Source organism: Python bivittatus, unplaced genomic scaffold (genome assembly GCF_059951505.1).
Source record: "Python bivittatus isolate LINGU-HERP-01145 unplaced genomic scaffold, Pbiv_v1 ctg000080_np1212, whole genome shotgun sequence".
Lineage (NCBI taxonomy): Eukaryota > Metazoa > Chordata > Lepidosauria > Squamata > Pythonidae > Python > Python bivittatus.
This window is the reverse complement of record NW_028277035.1, coordinates 89,237,079-89,263,153: the sequence shown is the minus strand read 5'-3', so window position 1 is coordinate 89,263,153 and position 26,075 is coordinate 89,237,079. Positions and strand designations below refer to the sequence as shown.

General features: G+C 43.9%; 1 protein-coding gene across 9 annotated transcripts; it reads right to left on the bottom strand.

Moving 5' to 3' along the window:
* Positions 1 to 119: 119 nt before the first annotated feature.
* On the bottom strand, positions 120 to 22,507 carry LOC103058653 (C-type lectin domain family 2 member D-like). Of its 9 annotated transcripts, none has more exons than XR_015795034.1 (9): positions 18,902 to 19,724; positions 13,657 to 15,332; positions 12,663 to 12,761; positions 10,473 to 10,565; positions 8,793 to 8,977; positions 3,751 to 3,952; positions 2,882 to 2,985; positions 551 to 1,149; positions 120 to 391 (listed from the first exon to the last, which is right to left on the bottom strand). XR_015795034.1 is itself a non-coding variant. In XM_088134621.1 (9 exons), the coding sequence occupies exons 3-8, from the start codon at positions 13,673 to 13,675 to the stop codon at positions 2,924 to 2,926; spliced, it is 660 nt and encodes a 219-aa protein (XP_087990747.1). In that variant the 5' UTR covers positions 13,676 to 14,095; positions 15,080 to 15,332; positions 18,902 to 19,724; the 3' UTR covers positions 120 to 1,149; positions 2,882 to 2,923. The 9 variants fall into 9 exon arrangements, 8 of the variants coding, with proteins under 8 accessions (XP_087990747.1, XP_087990748.1, XP_087990751.1 ...); XM_088134621.1 differs by having other exon boundaries at positions 120 to 1,149; positions 13,657 to 14,095; positions 15,080 to 15,332; XM_088134622.1 differs by having other exon boundaries at positions 120 to 1,149; positions 13,657 to 13,718; positions 15,080 to 15,332.
* Between the last annotated feature and the right edge of the window lie 3,568 nt (positions 22,508 to 26,075).

Here is a 26,075-nt window from a genome sequence, read left to right as displayed (position 1 = left end):
TTTCATTTCCAGTGCTCTCAACTTTCAATCACACTATGTATCTTCTCTCAGATGATCATACTGTATTCTCAAATCTATAGTAAAAGAAGTGTTATTCTTCGAGTGAAAACCACAAAGAATTTTTGCAGTTTATTTTAGCAAAATAAATTATTTATTCTTCCTGGTGCCAGAAACCCACTGTATCAGTTACATGACTAACTCTCCAGACTTAAAACACTCACAATCAATATTTATGAACCCAGTGAAATTCCAACTCAGACCAAACTGAAACTCTGTCTGTACTGAGTACAATGTTGGTTGCCAGAGAGAAACTGGGGATAGGGAAAGAGAGAGGGAGTTTGATGCTGATTGTAATGTTATACATGTTGCTTCAGCAATCACCAATATATGTCTGGAGGTTGAGTCATGGCAACTGGACTTTTCGTTTTGGTTAGAGACATTTTGCTATTTGTCCAAGCAGCTTCTTCAGTACTTGGACAAGTAGCAAAACGTATCTAACCCAAAAGAAAAGAAGTCCAGTTGCCCTGACTCAACCTCCAGACAATTCCACCTGGATGACTGAGAATCTTCATAAACAATCACCAATATAATTTCCTCCCCAAATGGTGGAACAGGGAAGGGCTAGCCTTCCCTATGCAAATACAGACTTCTAGATGCCAAATGATGCTCTCAAACAGTGTTTCTCAGCAACTTTGATCCCCATATTTCCCTAGCCAGCTTAAAGATGATGATATGGGAGGAGCGCAAGGGAGATGAGGTTATTGCACAGCTGAAGCACGTAACACGGTGGGAAGCAGTGATGTAACGTGGATTCATCGGAGAAGTAAAATTTGCCACAAGGGAGAATAGATGAAGAACAGAATAGCTTTGTTAAGCTAGGATCTGAAGATGCACTTGGACTCTCAGGATTACAACTAAGGCCTATGTGGCAAGTACCAAATACGGGTGTGCCAGGAGAGATGATGTGTGTGCACGTGCTTCTCCAATGAATGCTAGTCGAACTCTCCTCTTTTGATGAGGTGGTGTTATCCACCCGTGGTACAACTTTCTGGCTGGCTGCAGAGAAAATATTTCTCTGTGGAGCATACAGTACTGCTGGCCCCTTTTTCATTCACATATGCACACAAGCCTTCTCCTCGCACTGGAAACCTGCAAAAAGGACATGGAGTTACTATCTGCATTACAGTGGTAATTGAGGGCAGAAATTAGCATTACAGGAATGAGACTTCCAAGAAGATTCCCAGTTTTAGAGCATGGAGAATATCAGCCAACACTGTGCCTCCAAGATGCACTGGATCAACTTAATTATGAAGTCTGGAGTTCATAGGAGTCATGTCCAGCAAATCTGAAGTTTGGAGGACACATGACTGGGAAAAGCTGGGGTATAAATAAATGCTAACGCACATGCACACACACCAAGCAGAAAGCATCCATCTGAAGGCATCTCATTCTTGGAACAATGACACAGCATACTGTGGTCATATCCTCAGCTGCACAGAAGAGTAAAGGTCTCGCTTGGCAAGCATAAGTTAAATAGTAATTGAAACATGGCAGCTATTTCTAATTTCTGTTATCAGAAGAGATTTCAGAATATTTTTAAACTGCCAATGGTATCTAGAACCTGAGAGTTGACTAGCCGAACCTTAATGAAACTTGAAGTGCCTTCCAGAAATTGTTCCCAGAGTTCGCTGTACACTTTAAATCTGAATATTACAAGCTGTGAGCTTCAGTAATAGAAGTTTAGGTATGATATTTGGTTTCCATATAATCGCCATGAGTCTTTGATAGTTGTAATTTAATAATCTGAGCTATTAAATACCAAGGAAGCACATACGGGTTTTGTTGTTAGGTATCTGCTAAGCATTTCAGCAAGTCTACAGCATTTGGACTTTGAAGCATAAAGTGCAAGAGTAAAATTTCAGTTCAAAATTTCAGTGATTAACTGGAAGTTTAGGCAAGTTCCTAGCACCTCTGAAGTATGCTGAATCACTGAAATTCTGAACTGAAATTTCAGATTCACACTTTGTAATTCAAATTCCAAATGCTGCAGACTTGCTAAAGTGTTTGACATATACCTAATTTCAAATTTATTAGACTTTTGGCCATCTGACATCCCCTATAAACAATCTTAAAACATGACAAGTAACTTGGACAGGAATGAATGGTGCCATTTGGAATATGAAGCGTAGAGGTAGAATTGTGGGCAATACAGTCACATACTGGATTTTAACATGTAACCATACTATGGTTATTTGATTAAGACACTTGATTTGAAGGCCATTTGGTCAAATCTCCAAATCAAATCAGAGGTGGTTGATATACCACTAACACATACATTACAAGCCTTACCATGTTCACTCACATTTGCCATTTCATTATTACTTTGTTAATACCTTACAGAAACTGTCTTTCAGGAGAAAAAGCAAACTGCAATTGTGATTTATTTATTTATCAATCATATTTATAGAGCTGCCCATCTCACACAAAGTGACTCTGGGCGGTGTACAACAATTAATTCAATCTAATTAATTTCATGACCAACTGGACTGGGATCTTCCTCCCTGTCTACAAAAATATCAACCTTGGCACCACAACTGTCTGCTCTTGGAAGTGGTGCATCATCTCAGCCATCCTGAACATCTCAGTCCATCCCAGCTGGGCAACGGTACGGACCACCAGACGTTATGTACTGCTGCCTGAACAATTTTCTTCTTTCTTCCTCCCCTTTCCCTCCCCTTTATCTTTTTGGAGAGAGAAGCTTAGCCAAAAATTATCTTGATTTTTATTACTCTTCCAGCCATTCAAGCTGAAACATTATTAATGTCTATAAATGCTTCAAATAGATAAATAGCTATACACATAAACAAACAGACATACTTACTGATTTTTAAACTCTGTGCCATTGGACCATTTCCAAGCCTGTTTAAATTTTCTCGAGAGGCCAAACCAGTAATGAGAGGGACGCAAAAATTCTACCCAGAAATGCTAGAGGAAGGGAAATAATGTACAGTATAGTAAAACCCTGATTTAACAAACCAATTGGGGAAAGAAAGTGTCTGTTATTTTTGACTGTCTATTGAATTCTAAAATATATCATTTATATCAATTTACTTCATTTGTACAAGATCATAAAACTAATGTATACGTAACTGCCTTGTCAGGACTACTTCAGATACAGTGGGCTTGTCCATTATTTTGGAGAGATATCTATAAAGAAATTGGGACTGTTGCACCCAAAGTCCACTCAATGGAGGTCTATTAAGTCAAGCTTTTTACTGTAATGATATACACATATCTCTATTTAGATTTAGGATGCATTACACAGGATTCAGAAAAGTAAAAGTGAAGTTCAACAGGAATATATTAGTTTTTTTTACTCAAAATGATCCCCCTCAAATATTTAAGGTATCAATAGCTCATCTAGATAACAAAAATGTTCATAGCATCTTTTAGCAGACAGTGTATTTACAGTGGTACCTTGGTTCACGAATTTAATTCGTGCCATGACTCTGGTCGCGAACCAAATTGGTCGTGAACCGAATCAAATTTTCCCATAAGGTTCAATGTAAATACGGTTAATCCGTTCTGACCCCGCTGAATTTGGTCGCGACCCGATTTTTGATTGCGTCCCGAATCAAATTTCCCCATAAGGTTCAATGTAATTACGGTTAATCTGTTCTGAACCATATGTTTTTTTAAAAACCCCAAAAATATGACACAAAGTACAGTACAAAGAGAGAGAAAGCTAACCTTGCTCGACGCAACTTCTGGCGTGGAGGACAGGAAGGCGGGTGGGGAGGCGGTTACTGCTTGGAGGGAGAGTCCCCCTCCCTACAGGAAGCCGCGACCACATGTCACGGGAGGGAAAATGGCCACGGATCCTGTTCATCACCCGATGCGGAGTTCGCGAACGGAGGCAAAATTTTGCGACCGGAGCTGTTCGTGAACCGAACTGTTCGTGAACAGAAGCATTCGTGAACCAAGGTAGCACTGTATTTGGTTATGTGCCATCAAGTTGATGTTGACTCTTACTAATCACATAGATTGACCTTCTCCAAGAGGACCTGTCCCCAACTTGGTCTTTCAGGTCTTCCAATGGTGGACCAGTTGCTGCTGTAATTGATCATACGTCTTGCTGCTGGTCTTCATCTTTTTCCCTTCCCTTTGACCCTTCCCAGGGTTATAGATTTAAGAGAGCAGAGTCTTTATAGAAACTATCCAAAATTTAAGTCTGGTCACAAGGGAAGCTGAATTGGAAGAAGATGAGCATGGTTTAATAGTTGGAGGAAGAAGCATCAATAACCTGTGCTATGCTGATGACACTATGCTGCCAGCAAAAAATGCAAAGGATCTGCAAGCTCTAGTAATAAAAGTCAAGGAGCACAGTGAAAAAATGGATTAAAATCAAATACTGTATAAAGAAGGCCAAGCTAATGAGAACAGGTAGAACAACTAGCCTTAGAATTGACAATGAAGATATTGAAGTGAATACTTTCTGCCTTTAAGGATCTACTATCAACAAAGAAACCAGCAATCAAGAAATGCACTGTAGACTAGCAATTGGTAGGGCAGCCATGAAAGCCTTGGAAAAAATATCACGATGCTGTGACATGTCTAAAGATCAGAATTGTGCAGGCAATGGGTTTCCCTGTAGCACTCAGTGAAAGTTGGGTCTTGAAGAAGCAGAATAGAAAGATATTGAAGCTTTTGAATGTTGAAGTTGGAGAAGACTCCTGAGAATACCATGGATAGTTAAGAAATATGTCACAGAACAAATCAAACCAGATTTTTTACTTGAGGCACAAATGTCCAGGCTGAAATTATATTTTGGACACACTGTGTGAAGACCTAGCTCTCTGGAGAACTCTATAATGCTGGGAAAGGTGGAAGGAAAGAGAAGAGGATGACCAGCAGCAAGATGGATGGACTCACAGGAGTGAGAGGTATACTGCTGGAACACCTGAAGGGCCAAGTTGGGGACAAATCATCATGGAGAAGATCTACCTTTATGGTAGCTAAGATCAACACCAAACTGATGGCACATTATCTATGAATAATAGCAGCAGCAGCAGCAGCAATAATACTTTGCCTTGCCATGTCTCTTTTCTATTCTTCCTTTGGTCTTAATAACCTATAACAGCAGAAATGGTGGAGAAAACGGCAAGGAAGATCAAGAATTGGTCAGCATCAGATGAAGATGAACTGCATGGTTTTTGGTTGAAACATCTGACTGCTCTGCACCCACTTGTTGCTGAGCAGTTTAACAAGATACTGCAAGGAGGTGAAACTGAAGATTGGTTAACATCTGGCAAAACCTACCTGATAATGAAAGATACAACAAAAGGAGCAGCACCAGGCAACTACAGGCCAATTACCTGCTTACCAACAACTTTCAAATTGCTAACTGGTGTGGAAGCTGATGCAGTCCAACAGCATCTAATTGAAAACAAGCTCTTTCCATCTGAGCAGAAAGGAAACAGCCCAAACAGCAGAGGAACAAAAGATCAGCTCCTAATTGACAAGATGATTTTGGAAAACTGCAAGAGAAGGAAAATCAACCTGAACGCTTGGTTTGATCACAAGAAGGCATCTGACTCCCTGCCACATGACTGGATAATCAAGTGCCTAGAAATAACTGGAGTCAGTAGAAACATCAGAAGCTTTGTACAAAGATCAGTGGCACAATGGAAGACACAATTGCTGGTCAATGGTGATAGATGGGGAGAGGTTAATATCAAGAGAGGAATCTTTCAAGGAGACTCACTATCACCGCTACTGTTTGTCATTGCACTGATTCCTCTGTCAACAATACTGAACAAGTCAGGCCATGGCTATCAAACACATCTGCCAGGCTCTCCCACCTCCTTTACATAGACAGTCTGAAGCTGTATGGAAAAACACCATCTGAAAGAGAATTGCTGCTTAACACCGTCCGAATATACAGCCACGATATTGCAATGGAGTTTGGACTGGACAAATGTGCCACCCTTACCATCAGCAGGGGGAAAATAGTGAAAACGGAAGGAATCAAGATGCCCTAGGCAATAACAGCAAGAGTCTGAATGAAAAAGATCACTACAAATACCTGGGCATCTTTCAGACTGACAACATCAAGCACACTGAAATCAAGAAAGTTAGTAGTGAATACATCATAGAGTGAAGAAGATCTTAAATGGAGAAAATACCATCAACACAATTAACACCTGGGCAATTCCAGTCATTGGAATTCCACAGAATTCCATTAGATACACAGCTGGAATAGTGGACTGGACTCAAGCAGAACTAGAAGCCCTGGATGAGAAGACCAGAAAAATAATGACAATGAATCATCCACGCAGCTATGTTGACAGACTCTACTTGCCAATGAGCATAGGTGGGTGTGGAATGCTGCAATTACCCCAGGTGGGTGAAGAAAAACGGGCACTGGAAAAATATCCAATATCAGCCTAGAGTCACTTGTATAATGAGATGAGCGGCATACATAAATTTGAAAAATAAATAAAATATATATATATATATGAAGGACAGTGAGGAAGGTGCACTGAAGCTAGTGCACCATGAAAGTTTACTAAATACTGAAGAGACCAAACTGGCCTACAAGAAAGACCAAATGAAGAATAGAAAAGAGACACAGCAAGGCAAAATATTACATGGCCAGTACACAAAAACAAACTAGTAGGCAAAGCAGATAACGACAAGACCTGGCAATGTGGAGTCCTTGGGGCTTTCTGAGCTTGGTTGTTTCCTTGCAAACGTTTTGTTACCTGGCTAGGTAACATTTTCAGTGCTAGAATGGAGTGGGGTTTGCCCTGCCTGTGTTGGTGTCTCTCCCCCCCCCCCCCCGTATTGTTTACTGCTTGCTTGTATGTCTGGTGATAATCTTGGTGTTAATTTGTGCTTATCACTCTGCTTGGGTGATGACTGCTGGTGAAGAGACATTCTGGTCTTTTGTTTCCTTTTTATTGTCTCTTTTGAATAGTGTGTAGATATTGTTTATCTCTATGTACCTGTTGATGGCTACCTTGTCTGAATACCGGGCTTCCAGGAATTCCCTCACATTTTTGGATTTAGCTTGATCTAAGATGCTGACAGTTTCCCAGTTGAAACTATGGTTATATCTGTCCATGTGTTGTGAGATTAAGGAGTTCTCATTGTGTCTTCTGACTGCTAGTTGGTATTCATGGATGCGCTCTGCCAGCCTTCTGCCTGTTTGTCCTATATAGTGGTTGCTGCAGTCCTTACATTGTATGTTGTAGATGACTTCAGTTTTTTCTTCTTGGGCTACTGGGTCTTTTGGTTTATTTGAGATGTTTTGGAGGGCTTTAGTTGGTTTGTATGCTACAGAGATGCCACATGGTTGTAATAGTCTGTTGGTTGTTTCTGAAATGTTTCTGATGTATGGCAGTGTTATCCTTTTCATAGCTTGTGTTGGCTGTGTTGTAGTAGTTGATCAGACACTAAGTTGCGTGGATGTCCATTTTGTTGGGAGATGTTGTATAGGTGGTCTGTTTTCTTTTTCTGCTGTTCTGGGTTGCTGCAGTGAGCTCGTTTGAATAATGTTCTTACGCAGCTCTTCTTGTGGGAGGTTGGGTTGTTACTTTGGTAATGGAGTACTTGATTAGTGTGGGCTATTTTCTGATAGACTTGAGTTTCTAATTTGCTGTTGTTTCCTCTGCTGATGAGGATATCCAGGAAGGGTGGCGTGTTGTTGTTTTCTTCCTCTCTGATGAATTTTATTCCTTTGAAGATGTTGTTGATAGTTTCATGTCTCTTCTCCAGTTGTTCCTTTTTATTATAACAAAGGTGTTATCTACATACCAGATCCATATTTTTGGTTGTATGCGTGGAAGTGTTATAGTTTCTAGGTGCTGAAACCCTGAGCTACACATATTCTCTTCTATTGAGACCTGGCAATGGCTAAAAGCAGGAAAGTTGGAGAAAGAGACAGAGGGGCTAATTCTGGCTGCACAGGACCAAGCCTTAAGAACAAATGCATACAAAGCCAGAATTGAGAAGACAGAAACAGACAGCAAGTGCCGCCTCTGCAAAGAAGCTGAAGAAACAGTGGACCACCTAGTTGTCCGCTGCAAGAAGATTGCACAAACTGACTACAAACAATGGCATGACAAAGTAGCAAAAATGGTGCACTGGAATATCTGCAAGAAATACCATTTGCCTGCAAGCAAGAACTGGTAGGACCACAAAACAGACAAAGGAATAGAAAACGAAGAAGCTAAATTTAGTGCTCTGGGACTTTAGAATTCAAACAGACCAGCACCTGCCACAGACTTAACCACTGTTGATAAGAAAGACAAAAAAGTCTGGATAGTGGACATTGCAATAACTGGAGACAGCAGAATAGAAGAGAAACAACTGGAGAAAATCACAAAATACAAAGACCTGCAAATAGAAATAGAATGATTGTGGCAAAAGAAAGCAATGTTAGTACCAATAGTAATAGGTGCCTTATGTGCACTTACAAAACCTCTGGAGCACCACTTGAACACCATCGGCATTGACAAAATCACCATCAGTCAATTGCAAAAGGCAGCTTTACTTGGAACAGCTTATATCTTGCGATGATACCTTTAACACCATCACACAACAACATCTGCCTATCCCAGAACCTTGGGAAGGATTCAATAGGTGGATAAAAATGCCAAATCCAGTGTAAACATCTGGCTGACTGTGCAACCAACAATAATAATAAAAAAACAGAAGTTTTAAAAGGACTGCTTTTTTGTATTTGTGAATGCCAGGACAATTATCTAATTAATCATCATGTTCCTTACCAATTCATTCTTAGTATCAATCACAGCCAAGGACGCATTAAATGAGGAACAATTCTTTGAACTGGTAACCCAAGTGCTTTCTTCTTTTGATCTATAAAAACATTTTCCTCTGTATCCGATCCAGGAATCTGGGCAGGCAGCCCTAACAGGAAGAGGACAAGGCGGAAATATTGGTGTTTTTTTAACTGGAAATAAAAGAAAATGCACAAATCTTAGAACTCACAATTAACTATAACTCTGACAACAAAGTTTGAATAGTTAATATTAAGCTTCCTCACTTAAATTGCAATTCCAGGATTTTTTAAGGAAGCCAAGTGAGTTAATCTGTACATACAGGTAGTCTTCACTTACCAACTACAATTGGGACTGGCAATTCCGTTGCTAAGCGACACAGTCGTAAAGTGAAAAATCATGTGACCGTGCCCAACTTACAATGGCAGTTTGTCAGTTCTGATTGCGGTCATTAAGCAAATCACTGTGGGTCATTAAGTGCAACATCACATGACCATGACTTGTGACTTCCTGCTGGTCTCCCCATGGATTTTGCTTACCGAAAGTCATGTATGGAGGTCACAAATGGTGATCCGTGACCATGGGATGCTGTGACAGTTGTAAATGCGTGCTGGTTGCCAAACACCCAAACTATGATCATGTGACTGCTGGGACGCTGTGACAGCCACAACTTCGAGGAACAGTCACAAGTCTCCTTATTCAAGAGTTTCCACTTTGAATGGTTGCTGAATGAGTGGTCGCTAACCAAAGACTACCTGTATGCACAAACACATCTATAACTTTATAATGTAGTTTTAGATTTGTATCCTGAATATGTGTCAGTACACTTCCTATATCTCCTAGTTGATTGATGCAAACAACTGTATGTTGGGTTGCAAGATAGTCTCTAGTTTAGAGATCTTAGCTTGCACAGAATAGCATGAGCACATTTGGAATACTAATAGGCTCTGGTTGTACTTACGGCAGTGTGGCCAAAACATGCCAGAACTAATCAATCCTGTCTTTACCATTAGTTGGGAATGTTGCATGTGACACAGCCATGCCTAAGGCTAGTAACCAAGTCTACAGCTATATCTTACAAATGGGTTACACGGAAGCATCAGTTGTTCAAAGCCATGATGGGCAGTGAAGTCAATATTTATTGGCCATGATCTGGTGATGATCATGACACCACTAAAACAAAACAACAAAAAATGGTATAGTAGGAATGGATTACTTGAGGGTGTGTGAAAAAACAAGAAGAGAAATGGTCAATTAACGAAAGGCTGTTGAATCAAATGCAAACTTGTTTATGTTGGATCATACTATCTTCTGTCTTTCCCCCTGCATCTGCTTTGTCTTCTCCTATCTTTCACCTAACAATCTTCCCTTCCAGGGGCATTTGTAGGGGTGTCAAAAAAGTCCAGATGGCAATCACAACACTACATTAAAACTCCTGCTTTTATGGATAAGCACGCAACACAGACACACGTACAAAAAGTCCAGGCTTCAACTGCACTGCCGCATGCATCATCTTGACTTATTTGACTCTCCCCACCAGTTGCTGCCACCCCCTTCCAAGTTGTCCTCTGGTTTAAATTTAACCATTCCTGCATGTGGGGATCTGGATTTGGACAATAACAACAACTAACTATGGACAAAATTAAATAGGAATGTCTTATTACTTACCAGCCAATGAAATTATAACAATGATCAAAACTGTGACTAGAACAACAACTGCTATAGTGAACTTTTTTTCTGTAATGCACTTAGGTAGGAGAGCTGAAAAACAGACAGGAAAGTATTAGATGAAGTTCATGATTTTATTGTGATGGTTTACGTTTTTTGCTGTTTTTATTGTCTTGTGAGCAACCCAGGGTTGTAGTCACACTATGGGTGGCTATGTAAGTTTTATAAATAAATGGATGGATGGATGGATGGATGGATGGACGGACAGACGGAGGAGGAGGAGGAGGAGGAAAAGAAACAGCCACTGTTAATGTCAGAATTTGCGCTTTATGGTAAGAGGCTGCATATTTACCCCAAATGACTGGCTATAATTTTATGAACAGTTGTCATGTTCTGTATCTCAGAACTGTCTTCTTTCAGCTTTATGTACTCCAGCTGGCATACAAAGCTGTATCGCAGGGGAATTTCAGAAAGGAAGTCCACAACATCTGTGGAGCTTTTGATTGAAGAAGGCTGATGTGCTTGCCCTTACTGACAGTTAAAGGCTGTGGTCTGACTTGCAGTTGTGGCTCACACAATAGATGAGCAATGAACGTCCCACATCTTCTTCCCCCTCCCTCCACAGGGAAAGAAGAAGGAAGGCACTTAGGGGGCCTCCAAGAAGCACAACCTTGGTGTCTGTTTTGTATGGTCTTCAGTTTCTTTCCCCACAGAATAGATCAAGTTCTGGAGACTGGAGTGGCTAATATCCTTCATCCTTCTCACAGTCGTGGGAGACCCAAAGTCATTTTGAATCCCACCACTCTTAAATACCCAACAGCCCAGCCAGAAGAAAAAGCTGGAACACTTTGTGAAAGCATAACACCAAGTCCAAAGGTTTAATATCACAAAATACAATTCAAGTGCCGCAACTGTTTTTTCCATAACACAATGTGGGCAGGAGGTTGGAAACAATGAACCCACAACATGAGGGAGAAGCTGGAAAAAAGTACTGAGCAAAAGAAAGCAAAGCAAAAACAGACTTCAGTTGCAAAGTATAATGTAAGCAGGAAATATCCACACACAAGACAGTAAAGCGAATCAGGGCAACATTTAGATGAATGTAAATGCAAGACTAAATCTCATGTCTCTTGTGCTACTGAGAAGTCCTTGTGAGAGGCAGTAGCTGTGATGGAATGGAATTATGAAGGCCAGGCTCAGGGAGATAAACATTTTCCTATCTCGCCAGAGGAGTGTGGGAGCTACAAGAGGATGAGACTGGCATCTCCCTGAGGAATTCACACTGTTGTGGCTGGCTGACTTGGGAGCTGGGGTTTCAGTCTGGGAAGATTCTTGCAAGAGGTTGTAGCTAATAAACATAGCTGAACTGAATTTGTATTGTCTCTTGGAGTTCCTTGGGCTAGGCCTGACAGTAGCAGATATTCCCCAGCTTCCTTCAGTGCTGTTCGTAGGCATCGGCTCTGCGCTGAAGGTCATCCTTAAGAGGGGGTTCCCAACATATGTACCAATCTTGCAGTTATTCATAGTTGTAATTCAGTGCACCTACTGTTTGCCTTACCTATCAGCTAGGAAACTTTTACGTGAGATAGTACCAGAAAACCCTTCGCTGCACAGGTGGTTACCCTTTGGAAAGCAGTTCTAAAAAATGAGAAAACTCAGCTGCACCACAACACAGTCATGCAAAGCAACTGAGGGGGAGGGAAGGAAGGAGAAGGGCAGAGACCTGCTTCTAAAAGTTGAAGGAATGTTTAGAAGAAAAACCACTTCACTTTAAAGAGGAAAGCACAGTGAAAAACAGCAAGCCACCCCGACCTCAACTTCTGCAACAGCATTACAGCAATTAACCAGATCTTGTTCTTTGCGACAAAGATACTAACGTCAATTCCTTCCCCCTTGGATGATCTGGACTTCCATTTCCAACTCCAACTGCCAAAAGTCAATGGCCGGGTATCTGCCCTGAAAATGGGAAACCCCCACCAAGGCGATGTGGGAAACTCATCAAAGCCACAGGGTTGGCCCTAAAGTTGGCTTTGTGTGAGGTTTTTCTTTTCAAAAAAAGGAACAGCCCCAACTTCCTCTCCTCAAAGCCAGGAAAAAAATAAAGAATCCTGGTTTTTACCATAAGTGTAACACAGCTCCACCCACTTTGTTTCATTACTCTCCCCTCCAAGTCTCCGCCTTTGTTTTTACCAGCATTTCTTGCATTCTTTGCATCAAGACTCCTAGGAGAAGATGCAGTGGTCACCTCAGGAGTCAAACGATCACAACATCCCGAATCTCCTCCTGTCTCTATCAGAAGGCAGAAGACAACAATTATGAGAATACACCCAGATGTGGTCTGGTTTTGCTATTGGGAAGACACTGCCCCCAATACCCAAGCAGGGCTCCCAGTCTTTCCCAGTCAAAACAATTTAAAGAATATTTTAAGTAGCTGAATCCTCACAAGATCCCCACATCCTGCACTGCTGAATGTTCACATACAGGATTCCAAGGTGACTGCCAAAAGTCTCATGAGAGTTGTAATCTTGCAAGATTTCATGCAATAGATAAGCAATGAACGTCCCACATCTTCCTCCCCCTCCCTCCACAGGGGGGATCTTGCAAGATTTCAGGCAATTATATTAGGGGGTGGTGCCCATGTCATGTGACAATACTGAGGCCTAGATCTGGGGTATTTCCATTGCTTTTTTGGTGCATATTGGAAGACCACCTTGCTTTTGCATCATCAGATATATATGTTGCTGAATTCTATCTGAAACTGACATTCGAAACATAATTCCAGGTGTGACAGTCTGACTTACTCAATGAAGCTCAGAAGAATGTCTGCAGGAGTCGTTTCAGATGCTCCTCCTGATTCATCAGATTTAGAGTGTTTGGCTCCAGAACAGCTCTTACCGTAAGAACCAAAGATGACTGAAGAAAACAATCCCTCTTTTCAGTTCTCCCTAATTCTAGATTGAGTCCAGTCCTCTCCAAATATTGCTGATCAAAGCTTTTGTCTATCCATGTTTGCCTTTTCAACTCATACCTAGCTTACTTATTGTGGCTGCTCTCTTTAGAATAGAAACCAATGGTTTTAGCCATAGAATCAGTAAGTTTTCCTCTGACCTCATCAGTATCCTAAGGTTTTTGTCCTGCTTTCTTTAGTTCTCAGCTAGGTGAAAGTAAAATATTAATGCCTCACCTGTAATTTCCCCAGGCATCTTCCAAGCTGTCTATGTTAGAAAAAAGCCCCCAAGATTCAGACTGCATGGAAATCAAAGAAACTGGTATTACTCATTGCTGCACACAATATCTTTGACATATTACTGTACAGAAGATACTTCCTTAAACCACTCTTCTTCAATTTGCTGCCCTCCACTTGAATCTTCCTGACTGGAATGGCCAGAGATTATGAGACCTGTTATCCAATACGTCTCTTGGGTATCAGACTGAGGAAGGCAGTTTTGGGCAAGAAAAAGTCACATCTGGTTGTACGAAATGTATTTTGGGCTATCCATCCCAGCATTTGTTTAGTCCAACTGCAAGCATCTGAGGCCTTCATTATTAATTTATTTATTTATTACACTTATATGCCGCCCATCTCCCCCAGAGGGTGACTCTGGGTGGCTTACAATTAAAATCTGAAACAATAAAAATGAACATATAAATTAAAATAAGTAGTAACAATTATATATAAAAAGCCTATATGCAATTCAAGATGACGGGGAGCAGTATTGGTCATCCCACCAGCCAATTCCAACAATGCAAGCCCCCATCAGACCCCCAGGCCATCTGGCATAGCCATGTTTTCACGCTTTTTCAGAAGGCCAGGAGAGTGGGGGCAGCCCACACCTCAGCTGGCAAGCTGTTCCACAGGGCAGGGGCCACAGGAGAAAAGGCCCTCTTCCTAGACCCAGCCAGCTGAAATTCCTCGCCTGGTGGGGTCCGCAACATGCCCCTTCTGCTGGACCAAGTGGGGTGGGCGGATATAACAGGGGCAAGACAGCTCCTCAGATAACCTGTTCCTGTGCCATGAAGTGCTTTAAAGGTAATAACCAACACCTTGAATTGGACCAGGAAGCAAACCGGCGACCAATGCAGCTCGCGTAACAGAGGTGTTATGTGTGTCCCCCTGGGGGTGTTCAAAACTGCGCTGCTGCATTTTGTGCCAACTGTAGCTTTTGAAAACTCTTCAAGGGTAGGCCCACATAGAGTGCGTTGCAGTAAGCCAACCGGGAGGTGACCAGGGCATGAGTGACCACGCAGAGGTCCTCCTTTCCCACATATCTCAAATGCTTTGATGTCAATTTCAGCCCAAGAAACTTAGCAGGACAATTCAGGAACACTTCAGTTACTTTATTAGCTTACACCCACTAGACAGAATCTTGCCAGACTAACTCTAACCCCCAACGACTGCAACTAAACACTCTGAATTCCTTAGGGTGATGCCAGTCTCACCCTCTTAGTTTTCACACCCTCAAGCTGTGGGCTGAGGAGATGCTTGAGATTCCTCTCTGACTTCCAATGACCTTGGACCTCCTCACTCAAGTCTTCCATCACAATTAACTAGATTTGCAATGGTCTGAACCTGGAATATTGTACATGTAAAAACTGCAATCAGTAACCTGCACAGCTGTTTCAACACGGGGGTGATATGCTACCTCCTGGAAACCAAGATTGACACATTTTGATGAGCCACCATTTTTGAAATGCCTTCAAAGACTGTTCCTTGAAGAGGATCCTCTAAGGTGAGATAAGCTGAGAAACAGTAACTGTTCCAAAGATCACCAAATGAACATCATGGATGAACAGAGATTTGAACTTCAGTAATACATCACATCAGCCTTCTCCTGGTTGTTTCATTAAGCATCATACTCTCTGGAAGTAAATAAATCGATTAATAGATCAATACGATATATCTGTCCCAAGGAACAGAATGCAAAACGACAGAAAATCCCCTGAAACACAAAAGGGGAAGTCCTGACTGGCTTGCCTAGAGGAATATGATTTGCAATTTTTTCCCCCCATGATCTTTAACAAAATATCCATTGTGACTCTTTGTCCACATGAGCCCTATTTTTAGCCTTGTGGACCTTATCAATATTCTTCTCTGTTGGGTAAATAATCTTCTATTGTGTGAAAACGGAATGTGAACAAGATTTAAGGCAAAGGCTTTCTCAAAGATTGCTTTTGTAACTTCAGATTTCAGACTGTAGGCGGGAAACATTTTAAATGAGTGGAAAAAATAAGAAATGCACATTTCTTTTTATTTCGTGCTACGTCAGTCTACTTGCAGAGCGCCTGACTTTATTCTTTATTTTCATTTTAAAGGTCAACTATAAAGGGGCAAAGCACCAGCTTTCATATATTTGTTTTTCAAAAAAGTTGCAAGCTATCCTTCAAAGCAAGTTTTCCCAGACTTTCAATTATTAAATGCCCAAAGTTTCTTTAAAAAGTTCAAAAGGAGGCTAGCTAATAGTAGGGACCAGATGATCTTCAAGGTCCCATCCAACCTGGCGTTCGATGATTCTATGAGTGCAGGACACAGAGATTCCCCATATGTGGCACATCTCACTGCCTGCTCTTTCTCAAACTCCAGCATTCACAGCTTTACATTGCACCTGGGAACACTACTGTACTGTTCTAACTATTTGGATTATCCCTCTGGATGATGAATTATTGCTTCAATTCCAAATTATGGATTTGGGGAACTGTTCAGGGCCTGTTAATCAGAAGAGCCTTTAAATCCTGTAAATAACAAACTTCTGTTGTCATTTTTCCCAACATGGCACCCAAACCAGTGTTGCTTGCTGGATGGGCCAGAGGTTTTGTTTTGAGGGTGCACTATGTCAGAGGGTGGGGGGCTGTGGAAGGGTCCTATGGACTGTACTGAGGGCTCTTCCAGAGTTTTCCCAAGTCAGACAAAGCAAGACAGGAGAGATGCGCTCCAACCGAGCCAGCACGGACCAAGCTCCATGTTGGGCCTTTGGGTGATGGGGGAGCCTGAGCAGGACGCATTCAGTGCCTGACCTCCTGCTGGACTGGTGATGGCAGCGGAGTCCTCCAGCAGGCCAGTAAAGGCAGCAGAGCCCAGCTGGCGATGTGCCAATCAGCTGCTTCATGCATGGTGGAGTGACGAGGACAAGCCAGCAGCTCTGAAGAGACCGGCAGTGTGCTACTGCATGCAGAGGTGGCTGCAGAGGATCAGGCAGCAGCAGATCTCCTAGAGAGTCAGGTATGCCAGAGGCTTTAGGTACCCAACATCAGTGGACTTTTGGCAACTGAAGCAGGAGTGGTCCAGTGGAGATGTTGGTCTGGCCTGGGTCCTGCTGCTACTGTGTAATCCCACCTAGTGCAGTGGCCATTTTGTCTCCATCTCACAGCAACTGGACCTGGAGAGGATGGAGGGGCAGCCATGGTTGTTCCTGGCTGTCTGCCTGTCCTCGTGGATTCTCTGTCTTCTCCTAGAAGATTCTGGCTTGTAGATCTCAGAATGTTTGGCCTGTGGATGGTTGGGACTGCAGTAGACTGCAGAAGGTTGGGTTGCACCACCTGTGGCACTGTAGGTGCCCTTTCCCTAGTGAGAACCGGGAGGGGGGAAGCAGTAGGCTGTAACTCATCTTTTGGGAAGAATGGGCACCCTTAGTGATATGGGGAGAATGGGTGGAGAGCTGGGGGGGGCAAATCGATGTTTGCGGGGGGAGGATTGGTTGGAGGAATTGTTGGCTTGGGGAGCTGGAATCATTGAAGGCAGAAGTGGCCCAGTGACCCAGGCTAGTTCTGGTTAATTAATGCTTGATAGGGAAGTGGATGGAGCCCCTAGGTCTGGTGTTGGGACAGCATGAATCTGGGGAAAGGGAGGTTTTTGGGAGATTGGTAGGAACACTGCAGCAGTGGCAGGTAGAGGGAGATAGTACAGGCGTCGGGGGTGGGCCACTCTTGGGGAATGCAGTCTTAGTGTTTAGTACCAATTCAGCATTCTGGCCCCCTGTGCTCTACCCCAATTTCTAAACACTGGACCATCAGAGGCCCACGTTCCAATAGAAGCAAGTATGTGTAGCTCAGGGTTGAACTGCGGAGTCCTTGGGGTTCTCTGAGCTTGGTTGTTTTCTTGCAAACGTTTCATTACCTGGCTAGGTAACATCTTCAGTGCACTGAATGATATAAGGAGACTGCAGTAAAGAGATCCCCTCAGTATTATCAGAGACACTCTCGCTGTAGTGGTCATAATACGATTTACAATATTTTCTTTATCATTCCTATGCAATAAACCAAAGGCTTATGACCTGTAACCTTGCTTTACTCAGGGCTCTTCTGCATTCCTTTTGGTCACATTTCACTGTCATTGTTCTTGTTGTTAAAAGACACTTTGGCTATTTCCAATCACTTTGGCTCCAAATTTAAGTAGGCATTTTTCCCACAGTTGGCAATGAAGATATCAAAATGGTGGATAGCTTCTGCCTTTTAGAATCAACCACTGACAGTAAAGAAGTAGTCAAGAAATACATCACAGACTAGTACTTGGTAGAGCAGCCATGAAAGCCTTGGAAAAGACGTTCACATGCTGGGATGTGTCTATACCTGCAGAGATCAGAATTGTGCAAGACATGGTAATCCCTGTCTGTGGTATTCTATGGAAGCAGAAGTTGGACTTTCAAGGAGCAGGATAAGAAGTTTTTGAACTCTGGTGTTGGAGAAGACTCTGGAGAACACAGTGAACAGCCAAGAAAACAAACAAATGGATCATCAAACAAATCAACCCCGAGTTCTCACTCGAGGCACAAATGACCAGGCTCAGATTATCCTACTTCAAACACATGATGCAAAGATGAAGGCGGCGGCTCTGATGCTGGGAAAGGTGGAAGGAAAGAAGAAGAGGATGACCAGCAGCAAGATGGATGGACTCTGTTACAGCAGTGGTGGGGGCACCTTTGGAAGACCTGAAGGACCAAGCTGGGGACAGATCATCATGGAGAAAATCTATCTATGTGGTCGCTAAGAGTCAACACAGACTTGATGGCACAGAATCAAACATACAGGCAGAAACCTAGTATGAAGTATTTAGGGGATAGCTTTCATTGTGTTAATTTGAGGAAATCACATTTCAGGTGTAGCAAAACTTAACATTCAATCGCTCAAGGTCTACTCCAACAAATGGTCTCCGTGCATTGTTTGGGATCTTGGCAAGGCCTCTGGATATCTCCACAGATATTAACTTCCATCCTACTGGAGAACAGCATGGAGGCAGCTGTTGGCTTATTTGTACAAACACTCCTTGTTCCCACACACGGCTCTCACAGAGAGGTTTTGTAAAGAGCACTGAAGAGGTTTTAAGGAAGAAGACTTTTCCTCCACACCCCAAACAGCCACAAAAAGCGGTCGCTGTGCTGCGTCTTTTTGCAGACAGCCTTCACATTATCACGAGACCAGAGAACACGCGTACTCACCAACATTCAGTAGACGAGTCCTAGTAATCGCCGCATTACACACAGCCTGAGCAGCGTTAGCAGCGCGGGTGGGTGACCCAAACTAGCGCACACCCTGCTTGAAAAATAAAGCTCCCAATCCCGGAGGCCCCGACATGGACGCCGATTTCTCCACCGCAAATTATTGTCGGGAAAAAGCCCTCGCGATTAACCCTCGTGGAAGGGGGGGGGCGGACTGGCCTCTGCGCAAGCCTCAGGTGGGGACTGGCGACCCCACGGAGAGCCAGCCGCGGAAGGCCCGGTGCTGTACGGCAGCCTTCAGGCTTGTGAGGTTCAGCCGGAGCCTGCTTCTCCCCGGCAGGCAGGTGCACGTCCACCCCCCCTCTTCGGCAGTGGTGAACGCGATGACCCGGGCGAGAGGACAACGCCCGATCTGCCAGCTGTTGCTCGGTCGGTGCCAGGCTTCTACGGGCTTCGCTGCCCCTCCCACGTGCCGACCTGCGCATAAGGCGGGGCCGCCAAGGGGAGCATCGCTTGCTCCGGCCCAAGAGCGGGACTGGCCTGCAGAGAGACGGACGGATGGCCCCTTTCTCCACCGGAGCGTGCAGCGCCCGGGAGCTGCTTTCCTCTCCCCTCTACGGCGCTGCGCCTACAGAACAGGCCGCCGGGCTCTCCAGCGAAGGACGAGCCGAGGCTTGTCGAGCACGCGAACAGGGCGACGCCCGACCGATCCCCCTGGAAGCCTTTCGCGTGCATCGCTGCAAAGCCTCAGCCGAAGCACCCCTCCCTGCGCCATCAGCCAAACGAACTGCCCGCCCCCTTATAGGCACCCCCCCATCCGGCCCAGACGGCCGTTGCGACTTACTAAAAGCGGGCGGCTTTGTTCGCAAGGCAAACCCCAGGTCTGTTTAAGAAACGCAAGCAGGCCGGGCTCTCCGGCGCCCTCGCCGATGACTGCGCAATAGGAGCAATTCCCCCTGGATGTTTGTATTGTATGGCACCTTTTATTTCCCAAGTTCCAATAAAGCCAAATAAAGAGACTTGAGACGAGGCTTCTTTAAGATAACAGATGTATATTGATCAAGACACAGCTGGGTGACTCCAATCAACACCCGTTAGAAAGGAATGTTGAAGGAATCACACCTCACAAAGCAAACATCAGAGTTTTATAGACATCCATTAATGTATGCAGGTGATACATTCCCCTATATCCATACATGGGGTTTTGGGGATGGTCTAAGGAGGGGTTGAGGTGGTCCCTGAAAGTTGAATCTAAGTTTAACTTTTTTTCCTTCTTATCTATCCTTTGGAATCCCAAACCTTTCTCTCCGGACATCGGCCTAACACCAGCCTGGTACGGAATTAATTTATGGCTACAGGCCTCTGGTTAATTGCTTTTAAGGGAGATGGGGTAGGAGAATGGTGTGCTCTTTATAAAGTAAGTTAACCCTTTAGAATAGAGTGCACTCTTACAGGTATAGTTATACATTATGTGAAACATATCTATATCTCTATAAAATATATATAGAATATAAAATTGTGTACTAAAATAATGCCCTTCAGTATTATCGGCATCGCTCCAAGCTCCTGTAGTTACACATTTTATCTTTGGAAGCAGGAGGCCTGGACTGGAGCGCCTTGTGTCAATAAGCAGGAATAAATACCAGGAAGGAGCTTTAAAATGTAAATTTCGTTTGTTAGGTCTGCTCCAGCTGTTTAAATCCCCAGCCCATGTGGGACAGGTGTGTGAACTGAAAAATGGGATCTGATCAAGAGTCCTTTAATCTGGGAGATGAGCCTCTGAGGAGGAATACATGCATTAACTAGGAGCTAGCTTGGATGGTAGATTTTCACCAGATTTTAGCCATCGCCTAATTCAAATGCTTCATGAGGACGTGAGCAAAAAGATGGTCCTGGCGATGCCCCTCCGGCTTCACTTCCAGCCCCCAAAGGGATTAAACAAGGTTGGCCTCTCCCTACCCCCTTCTGTTTAATGGGTGCATCCGTGAACCTTGTTCAGGGGTTCTCTCACCAGGAATTCCATCCCCCCCAGTTATAGCCCAGTCTCTTGCTGCTTTATGCTGACAGCATGGTTAATTCTCTTCATCACAATCAGGGATTTCTGCCTATTCAGAATATTGCTGTGCTGAAAAAGAGTAATCAGCTCATCTGAACCAAAGCTGGTGCTACTTCTACTAAGGAATACTCTCAGCATAAATGGACTCTGGTGGCTCCCCAAATTGAGCAGGCGAAGACCCTGAAACACCTAGCTGCCTGAGTTTAGTCCTCAGCCTCCTGGACAGGCCAAATTTGTGAAGTGACTGCTTGGCTTAATGCAGTCCTTAACTGCTCTGGCTGTAATGGAAATATCTCCACCTCGGCTGCTAGTAAATTATTTAACGTGAAAGTATCCAGTCCTTTGCTGCTTGGTGCCCAGTTCTGCACTTACTCCGATCCTTCTCATCTCAAAGCTATTCCATTCGGTTTTAAGAAGATTTTTATCCTGAGTTCCCTGTTCTGTCTCATTTCCCTTTCTCTGGCTAGAACAGAGCTGCTGTTCGGTAGCAGCTTTGTTTCCATTTGGGAAATAAAATTGGTAAAGATCTTTCTTTCTGTGGCCCCTCCGGTCCCTTTTTAATATCCCTTGGCCCTGATAACGTTCTTCAGCTTTTACTTATTTATTTATCTGCAAACTGTATAAGCCCCCCAACTAAAAGAATGGGTGGCATATGGCATAAAAAGCAAACACTAGCACCCCCACCCCCAAACCATGAGTGTTTAAATGAAGAATCCTCGATCGAGAGGCTCGGAATGACAGAGCCCAAATCCCCCCTGACTGCTCTGAGGATCTTTTTTACAGCCCTTCTGGGTCCCCACCGTACCTCCATGAGATCCCTTCGGTCACACGCCCAAAAGCATTCACGCTAGCAACGCTCACTTCCTTGCCGTCGGTGCTGACACAGAGAAGGTTCAACAATATCCCCTCTTCAGATAGTTTGTTCACTTGTTCCACATCAGCTGCTCTTGCTCTGATAATTGACAGGCAGCCCTCTTATATCTGCCTCTCACCAGCTGCTCAATGAGGAACTGTTTACTTCCTACTTTCAGACGTCTTGCCAAAATATCCCCAGGATCGGCTCTCTTCCAGAAGATGGCTTGGGGGCTTAGCTTTTACCGTGGAGGGTTTCAATTACGCTGGATCATTTTCTCCAATCTTCCTTTGCTGTTGTTTTTTTAAAAAATTTTTAATCCCGCCTTTATTATTTTTATAAAGAACTCAAGGCAGCAAACATACCTAACACTCCTTCTTCCTCCTGTTTTCCCCACAACAGCAACCCTGTGAGGTGAGTTGCACTGAGAGAGACAGTGACTGGTCCAAAGTCAGCCAGCCGGCTTTCATGCCTAAGGCGGGACTAGACCTCACCGTCTCCTGTTTTCTAGCCCGGAGCCTTCACTGCTAGACGAAACTGGCTCTCTGTTGTATTGCTTCTTTTCTTCTTCATGACAGTGTTTTTATTTGATAATTATTTCTTATTTATTGGGGGGAGTCTTTTCTTTGGCTGTAAGTCAACAAAGCAGGCAAGGCTGAACATCTCTCTCCTCCCAGCACTTGGTTCCTCGCCCTCAGCCTCTTCTGATCCTGTTCCCTCAACCTGCTGCGTGTCTCAGTGCTCCTTCGGGCCTGGCTCCACGAATGGGACGCAGCCCTTCACGTGGAGTCTGACGGGTGCCCAGTGGAGGAGAACTATTATTTCCATGATCTGGGAACTCTACTGTTTGCTGAAGCCTATATTCCCAGTTGTCATTTTTGCAATCGCATCGCACTGCTCACTCATATTCCATTTGCAGCCATCTGCAATCCACGAACCTTTTCACAAGCGCAGTTACTAATGCCATGCATTTCGTTTAAATGAAGAACTTTGCAGCCAATTTTCTAACATTTCTGTTTTATTCCTGTCTGGTATTTGCTAGCACTGCCCCCCCCCCCCATTTTGGCTCCTTGCAGACGTCATAAGCATTCCCTGCCCGTCCTCAAAGTCATGAGCCCAAAGGTTGGAGACTTCCAGGGGTGTCTGAGCGTGTGGTCAAAGACGGTCAGGATGATTGCTGTGCCGGTGGGGTCGAAGCTCCCCCTGTGTTTTTAGGTGTGTCGGATGCACATGTAATAAACGGGCAGAACGTAGATTGCGCTGACATGGCCAACCCCTTGCCTTTTTTGCCGGTTCCTCGCAGCACCCCTGGGGTCTCCAGTTCAGGGCCGTCTCAGGACAGATGCGTGGGAGATACCACTGGCCAGGCTTGGCGGGGCCTTCAGGGAGAGAGAAGATGGTTGCTCCCACTCAGATGAAACGATGTTGCGGCATTGAAGAAATGTGAGGAAAGGGTTATCTGTACCGGAGGAAGACGGAGGCTTGGCTTGGAGAGGGAGGCTGGTTCAGAGGAAAAGGCACCTGATATGCTTTGTGTGGCTTTATCTGTATTTATTTATCTTTAAACAATAGGCCATTAAAGAAGACTACTTATTCCAGGTGTCCAGAAATGAAACACGTTATTAATGAATACCAGAGATTAGTGATATAAAGTCAATCAAATAATAAGCAGTTGACCATTGATGGGGAGAATAATATTTAAAGCTAACATGCAACGCAATCCAAGAAGAAGCAGTAACACTTGATGGGATTTTAGCACAGCGTTCAATTCAGTCAGCAGGGTCTGGTCTGACGAGGGGGTCGGAGAGGAATGCTCTGGAGCAGCGTTGGCTGCCTGGCTGGGGAATTCTGGGAGTTGAAGTCCACACATCTTCAAGTTGTCAAGGTTGAGAAACGCTGCCCTGGAGGCTGAGTTCAAAAAACAGCAGGGAAATGGGGAATTTTAAAGAAGTAGTTGTATAGTGTTCAGCTACACAGAGGAAAGCAGAAAGAGAATAAAATAGAATAGAAACTCTTGGACTTTTGGAAGTTTATTGCTACAGGAAAGAAGGAGAGCGATTTCCCAGATGTAGCACCCACATGCACATGAGCTCGGGGCGGGGGGGGGGAGCGTCTTTTGCACAGGTACCACTTCACTTGGGAATGGAGGAATCAATGGGGAGATGTGACGGCACCAAAGACGGAAGGGGAGGTGTAGCTGGGCGCTTGTGCCCAGAGCTCTGCTCCTTGAAGGTCCATGTGGATGGATCCTCCGACATGGGCGACCGGAATTAAACGCGTTGGATTGTTGCTCACTGAGTAGCACAATAATGGATTGTCTGGGTTTTTGCAGACCAGATGTGGTAGCTGTGGAAAGCACTCGAGGATGAGGAGGTCAACTTACTTCAGAATTTGGGGACCGGGGGGTAGAGAGAAGAGGAAGGATAAATGAAGGCAAGAAGTGGTGTCCACATTGTGCAGAAAAACCTTTCGGTGGATGTGCACTGCAGCCAAAATATGACCCTCACTCTCTGAAATGGGAGTTACAGACGTCTTGGGGAGGTTTTGATCCCTGAACGGCAAAGGTCCTTTGCAAGCCTTGATCGTGAGCTGACGATGATGTGCCAAGTTTGGCGTGTGGTGAACTGGAATTAAGAAAAGAAACTGGGACACACAAGAGACGGATGAACTTAGAGCTTGTTCACATAGCACTTAAACATGGTCTGATATTCTATGTGATTCCCCCCTCCATTGAACACGTTTTAAAACATGGATCCTGTGTAAAACTAGAGTTTTAGAATCTGTACCTTGAAGGCTCCTTATTGTTTTTGTATGGGATAGGAAAGTATGGTTTGGTCAGACCCCACCTTGGATAACATGTCCAGTTTATTTATTTATTATATATCTTGAATACAGCATCCAGGTTGTTTCTTTGTTTCCAGGGCCTATCAGCCATTCCAATCAACCGACTCTGAATCCATAACTTGGGTTAAAACAGATAAATAGGCAATGTATTTCATTTCCTCAAGGCTACCGAGGGGAGGCGAGAGAGGGGAGAAACAGAGGTGCCCATGGGAAGGCGAGAGGGTCACATGTTGAAACAGGCAGTGCGATGTCATGATGCCAACCCCATGGCTTACAGACCTAGGTCCAGGATTGGCTACAAGTACAAAAGGCCAGCGGTTGCCTTGTGATATCACGACACACGTTTCCTCCTTTTTGTGTCATGCTGGTACACTACATAGTGGACCTTAGGATGGGGCTATGACTTTTTATTAGTATTATTTCAAATTTATGAGCCGCCCAACTCGGATGGACTCTTACCAATGGAAATGTCTGGGTTTGAGCCAATTTTGACTTCAAGGATAAGCACCTTTAATCGCTACACCAAACTGGCTCTCTAGGGCTATGATCGTGCTCTTGAAATATTTATTTAGTTATAATATTTATACCTGAAAGGATGTCAAACTGAAGAAAGTCTGTTTTTTCTACAATGCATGTAAACCACAAAGTGGTAGACTGTGTCGGTTAGAAAAAACTTTGCAGAGGTCAGGTAAAAGAATAAGGAGCAGGTGGAACTGTGTTGTAAAAGGGCAGGAGTGGGTGCAGCAAAAACGGTCACATCTTATCTGAAAGTTGGTATGTTTGCTGCTTGACAGAACTTCCTGTCCTTGCCATCTGCAGGCTGTAATTGATCCTCCCTCTCCCCCGCCTTGTAACATGCCCATCTGTTAGTTGTGAGATAAGAAATTCTGGTTTACATTGAGCTCCCTGTGATGTCCTTTCTCCAGTGTCACTTCAGTGAGACAACCTATGAAAATCTGCTGCAAAGACATGGATTCCCTCTAGACTCTGCTTGTCTACCATTTTCCCGCCTCTGTGGAGTGTATCTCCAGCTTTAATTTTGCTGACATGAACATTAGCTGGTTCCTAGATCTTAGAAGTGATCTTTGACCAGCAGCATCAATCTGGTTTTAAAAAAATGAGGAAGCCTATTAAATAAGCTTATAATTATATAAATTGTATATATTAAATTGTGTGTGTGTGTGTATGTAAATATATAATATACATTATATGAAGTCAATTAAATTAATTAATTAATGCATGTATATTATAGAGGAGGACAAAATTTGAGACCCAGTTTGGTCTAGTGGTGAAGGCTCCAGGCTAGAAACCAGGAGACGGTGAGTTCTAGTCCCGCCTGAGGCATGAAAGCCGGCTGGGTGACTCTGGCCAGTTCCTCTCACTCACCCCTCATGTCACGCTCAGGTGACAAGCCCGTCAGT